Source organism: Nicotiana tomentosiformis, chromosome 4 (assembly GCF_000390325.3).
Source record: "Nicotiana tomentosiformis chromosome 4, ASM39032v3, whole genome shotgun sequence".
In the NCBI taxonomy this organism is placed as follows: Eukaryota; Viridiplantae; Streptophyta; class Magnoliopsida; order Solanales; family Solanaceae; genus Nicotiana; species Nicotiana tomentosiformis.
In genome coordinates, this window is record NC_090815.1 from 25,811,143 (window position 1) to 25,817,453 (window position 6,311).

A 6,311-nucleotide genomic window follows, 5' to 3' on the forward strand; every position below is an offset into this window, starting at 1 on the left:
GTTGTCATTTATCAATCTTCCAGATACAAATGCAGACTGCCTTTTATCTACTATATCATCCATTATGCCTTGCAGTCTATTAGTTATCACCTTCAATATGATTTTGTAGATGAGAGTGCAGCAAGATATTGGTCTGAATTCAGTAACTCTGGTTGGATTTGTTACCTTAGGAACCAGGGTCACTGTTGTACAATTGATAGGCTGGTACAAGTTATCTCTTTAGAAGAACTCCATCACTGCATCTGTTATCTTGTCTCCGACCACAGGCCATGCCTTTTTGAAGAAAAGTGCATTGAATCCATCACATCCAGGTGCTTTACTATCACTTATACCTAGTAGAGCCTTGTATATTTCTTCTTTAGATATTGCTTTTACCAACTGTAATTGTTGTTGTCTATTCACCAATGGACCATCCCTCATAATCACTAGATTAATAGCAGGTAATCTTCCAGTTGCTGATCCCAATAGTTGTTTATAGAACCCAATTACTTTCTCTTCAATCTCTTGTTTTGTTTGTATTACTTCCTCATTACTCCTTATTAAGTTCTTGATCTTGTTCTGAGAGTATCTACTTGTTATGCTTGCAAAGAAGTAGGCAGTGTTATCATCTCCTAACTTTAACCACTGTACTCTTGACTTTTATTTCATGATACCTTCTTTCACCCTCAGCCACTTCTCCAGTTGCATCTTTATGTCCTTTTCTACTATAACCATATTCTCAGGTTGTCCAGGACTCCTCATTTGTTCCTGCAGCTTACATAATTGTTTCCTGCACTGTTTAATCTTGTCTCCTACTGCATTATACTATGTATTATTTAGGTCTTTTATAGCTTGTTTCACTCTTTTCAATCTTTTTCATACATCTTTCATGGTATTGTCTTCATTACTCTCTTGCCATGCTCCACTAACTAGAGCTAGGAAGTCTTTGTGTTCAACTAGATGATTTAGAAACTTGAAAGGTTTGGGAACTTTCTCTTCATTATCTTCAAATGACACATTCAGGGGTGAGTGGTCAGAGCATCCTAGATCCATTACCCATACCTCCAGATATGGCATTTTCAACATCCACTCAGTATTGACCAAAGCTCTATCTATTTTACTGTACGTGTGCCCATTTGTCCATGTGAAATTTCTTCCATTGGTCCTCATTTCAACCAAAGCAGTATCATCTATGAAACTATTGAAATCTCTCACCTCCAATTCTTGTACAAGATTCCCAATTAGCCTGTCCTCCTCTGACCTGATGGCATTGTAGTCTCCCATGATTAGCCATGGGCCCTGTTGCCTAATATTTATATCAGCTAAGTCTCTCCACAGGTATCTCCTATCTTCCAATGTATGCAAGCCATAGACTACAGTAAAATCAAACATCATATTCATAATTTTAATGTGAATTGCAGCATGAATAAATTGAGAAGACTTTCCCAATTCCAAACATTCTATCTCATTAGCATCCCATAACAACCAAATTCTTCCTCTGCTACTGTGTTCATAGTTGTCTAACCAATCCCACCTTGTAGTAATCTTCCTTATTATTTGAATAGCCTTCTGCTCCTTTATTATGTGTTCAAGTAATGCTATCACACTTATTTTATTGCTCCTTATAAACCTCTTAACCTCTTTCTATTTAGGGATCTTATTCAATCCCCTAATGTTCCATGTAACAAGCTTCATACACGAATAAATAGGGATTGTGAATACCCTTCCACTCCTGTTTGGCTACTCTGCCTACTTGAACCCTCACCCATTTGCCTTGGAACTGTTAGTTGCAATCCAGATTCTACTAGTATGTTGAACCCATTGATCATGCTAATTTCATCAGCTCCTGTTTTCTTCTTGCTTCGAGCTACTGATTTCCCTGTGGCTTTTTTCCAAATATGTTCCTCCTCTCCTCTAGCTATCCTTGTAGGTGGGTTAGCAATATTGCTATTTGCACCAGCAACCATTGCTACTTCACTGTTCTTAACAGGTACGTTTTCCTGCTCCACCTTATTACTAAGGTTAGCTTTGGGTTGCCACTCTTGTTTCTGCTTTTGTTGCTTAGGCTTAATCTTCTGAGTTGGTTGTTCTTCTTTTTTGCATATGTGCCCAACTTGCATACATGTATGACAAAATTCAGGGACCCAGTCATAAACTATTTCTTGCATGAATTCTCTTCCCTTAGGATGTGTCACCTTAATGGCCCTGGGTAGTTCTTTAGTAATATCCATCTCAATTAGCACTTTAGCATAGGTAATTCGATCCAACTGAGTAGTACAAGCATTTGCATATAAGGGAATCCCTAATCCACTACTTATCCTACTTAGTGACTTTGCTCCCCAATAATTCAGTGGTATATTAGGGAACTTTACCCATACAGGTATGGTTTGCAATACCTCCTTATTAAAATCAAAATTTTCTTACCATACCTTCATGATTATCGGCTTATTATTCAGCATGTGAGGCCCTGAGTACAGAACTTCATCTCTGTCCTCTGTATAATTAAATCTTACCACAAAATAACCATCATTTTGAAAGTAGACTTTTGGCTTTGTTGTAAAATTCCACACTGAAGCAATAAAATGTTCCATAGCTCATATTGTTGGGGTTGCTCCAACAACATACAGGATCAGAGCTTGCTTTCATTTCCTTGTCTCCTCTTCCACTTCTTCCTTGCATAATTCAACAATTACTTCTCCATTTATTATGGTTGGTGCAATGAAACTTAGATTCATTCCTTTTGTTGCCAATCTGTTCCCCACAAACAAATTAACTCACTTATTCTGGTCTATCTTTGTGCTCGCAGCTGTTAATTTGTCCTTTCTTTTATCATCTTCTAACCTATCCCCAATTTTCCCTAAATTACCAGTAGTTGCTTCTGAATTGCTCGCAAGCAGAGCAATTTTCTCTGAGCTAGGGTTGCCGTTCTTCAACTAATTACCAGTATTTGCTTCTGAATTTCTCGCATGCAGACCAACTTTTCCTGAGCTAGCATTGACGTTTTCCCACTGATTTCCAGTAGTTACCTTTGCACTATCAATCATTGGTAGAGGACTCATAGCAGGGGGTGTTTGCATACCTTCCTTTATGGCTGATAATGGCGGCCACTGTTCCTTTGAAATTTTCTTCACATCTGTGATCTCCGAACTTTGCGTTCCAGTGATCTGAGTATTGTTCCCAGTTCCCGTATAATCCATAAGCGGAATCGTAGTCGCATTTCTCTTCGGCCTACCCCTCGTCATTGTTGTTCAGGGTATTTTAGCAAAAGCACGCTATCATGCGCTGAGAGAGAAGAGAGTAACGAGCAATATAGAGTTTAGACAAGCCAACATTAGCTATACTTATTAACCATTTTAAACAATTCAAATCAAATGATAACAATAAAATTGAATAACCTGAAATAAAGTGATAAATTGATAAATGGCGTAATCCAAATACAATCTCAAAAATTGGTATCACAAATACATGAGTGTCTAGAGTACTACAGATAATAGTCTAAATAAAACACAACTATTTGGGATAAAAATAAATAGTAAAGAGGACATAAAAGGGGACTTCATAGTTGAGGACGCCGTGCAGCTATACCTCAAGTCTCCATCAATAACTGGATCCGAGCAAACTCACTTAGCGTTGCTGGGACTAACTCTGTTATCTACACAAGAAGTGCAGAGTATAGTATAAGTACAACCGACCCCATGTACTCTATAAGTAACGAGTCTAACCACGATGAAGTAGTGACGGGGCTAAGGCGGGTCACTTACAATAACCTGTACGCAATAATAATAATAATAACAGGAAAAACAAGAAATGGAACTAAAGCAATTAACTCATAAAAAAGAACTCGAAATCCAACTACCAGAGAATCTAGAATAACATGTCTCATAAACTCATCTTAACATACCGAGGCAAATCCAACAATCACAAACAAATACCATATATATAATCCATTACGGCGCGCAACCCGATCCCACCATATCATCATCTGTAAATATCATAATCCATTTTTATTCCACCATTTTAATGCATTACCTTTCAATTTTCGTTGTGGCGTGCAATCCACTCCCCAAACAATTTCAATCAACAACCAAGATTTACAAGAATTTCTACATCAAGAGAGTAAATGTATAATGTAGGCAATGCAGAATCACATAATAATCAAAGAATCTCTAACAACTCGAATATCTCGACTTTATCAACTCATCGGTTTCTTTCAATTAAACAACCCATACAAGTGAAACCACGTTATAGAAGGCAACACATATTACAAAACTATAAGGCAAATAAGACATGAAAATTTAGATATGCAAGTAAAGCAAGTAGAGACAAGTAGCAAATAAGCAAGGAGTCTTGGAAGGGATGAACAATTTAATACAAGAATAACTAAGTGACAAGTAACAATTATGGCATAGAAGTCAATAAAGCATGTCGCAATTATGGCATTACACAAGATATATCATGAAAAGATGAAAGCAAGTATCATGACGGCGTATATACACTCGTCACCTCGCATATACGCCATTTTCCACATAATTCACATACCACGTAGTTCAAGGTTCCCTAATTTCCTAAAATCAAAGTTAGACCCAATACTTACCTCACTCTCCAATTCAATCAATCAATCAACTATGGCCTTGTCTTTTGAACAAGCCTCCAAACCTTTTAAATATAGCAAATTATCGATCAAATGATTCAAAATAAGCTTTAGAAACTACCCATTAATGGAATATGTTCAATGTTGATCATTTTTAAAAATGTCAACAAAAGTTAACCCCGGTCCCGCTTGGTCAAAACTCGAGGTTCGAACCAAAACGCGATTACGCATTCACCCCCGAGTCAGGTTATATGATTTGTTTTGAAACTGACCTCAATTTGAGGTTTAAATCTCAATTTAATAAAAATCCCCAAATCTACCCAAATCTCTAATTTCTACCATGAAATCATAAATTTGATGTTGAAATATTATGAAAAGTAATGGGTAGTTGAAATAAAATGGATTAAAGCCACTTACCAATGAATTTGGGAAGAAAAGTCTCTTGAAAATTTGCCTATAGAGTGTTTAGGGTAGAGAAATGGTGTAAAACGAGCTAAGTCCCGTGTTTTCCTCTTTTACCCAGGTGCAGATACGATGTCTTGTTCACAATTGCGAACATCGCAAATGCGAACCCTGCCACAGAAGAGCTGAAGTCGCAAATGCAACGAAAAGATAGCAAATGCGAAACTCCACCATCGCAAATGCGGTCAGGAACTTTGCAAATGGGAAGCGGACTCAAGTGGTCACTGATCGCAATTGCGACCACTTCCTTCGCAAAAATGAAAGGCCACAGTTCGCAAAAGCGAACAAAATTCTCGTAAATGCGAGATTCCCCTAGCCCAGCCCATGCAAAATACGAACGATTCTTCGCAAAAGCGAGGCTCGCAATTGCGAGCCAGACCTAGCAAATGTGAGATCTGCAACAGAGCACCAGAACTGGTATTGCACCACCAGTCCTAGCACTAGCCAAGCTCATCTGAAACACGTCTGAAACTCACCCGAGCCCTTCGGGCTCCAAATTAAATATGCACACAAGTGTAATAACATCATACAAACTTGCTCGCGTGATCAAATTACTAAAATAACATCTAAATCTACAAATCAACCATCAAAACTAATGAAATTTCTAAGTAAACTCAAGAACAACTAGAATCAAATCCAAGTGTCCTAATCTTGTCAGCTAAATTCCGAATTGCACCAAATTTTCTAGACAAGTTTCAAATAGCGATGCAAACCTATTCCAAGTTTCAGCATCAAAATATGAACTCGTTAGCTATGAAGTCTATTTATGGCCAAACTTAGGAAATTTACAAACTTTCACAATACTCGTATGGCAAAATGAGTCAAATCAATTTAGGGAGCTCCAATTTCAATTTCGGGAATACACTCAAGTCCAAAACCACGATACAGACCTACCAAAATCGTTAAAATACAGATTCGCGATCGTTTTCACAAAATATTGACCATGATCAACTCAAGTTATTTTAAAGCCAAAAATAATGTTTTCTTCAAATTTTTACATAAAAGCTTTTCAATATCAAACGAAGCTAACAGAGGTTTCGAAACTCAGATCAAGCGCTAAGACTCAAAATGACCTATCGGGTCATCGCAATGTCAAGTATACATGTCAAGTCAATAACACAATGTTGCCATCTAACATAAGTAAAATATATCTCTATGCCTATATGTCAAATATACATGTCGAGTCAATAATGTCCCAATGAAATCATCAAGTACACTCACTCTCAGCACACTTAGGTTGCCTGGCTCAAATGACCCTCACCATCACACACACAATTAC

At 37.5% G+C, this 6,311-nt stretch overlaps 1 protein-coding gene across 1 annotated transcript; it reads right to left on the reverse strand.

Moving 5' to 3' along the window:
* Positions 1-219: 219 nt before the first annotated feature.
* On the reverse strand, positions 220-3,221 carry LOC104112034 (uncharacterized). Its single transcript, XM_070200586.1, has 6 exons — positions 2,921-3,221; positions 2,409-2,473; positions 1,733-2,246; positions 862-1,352; positions 664-747; positions 220-558 (listed from the first exon to the last, which is right to left on the reverse strand). The coding sequence occupies exons 1-6, from the start codon at positions 3,219-3,221 to the stop codon at positions 220-222; spliced, it is 1,794 nt and encodes a 597-aa protein (XP_070056687.1).
* Positions 3,222-6,311: the final 3,090 nt, after the last annotated feature.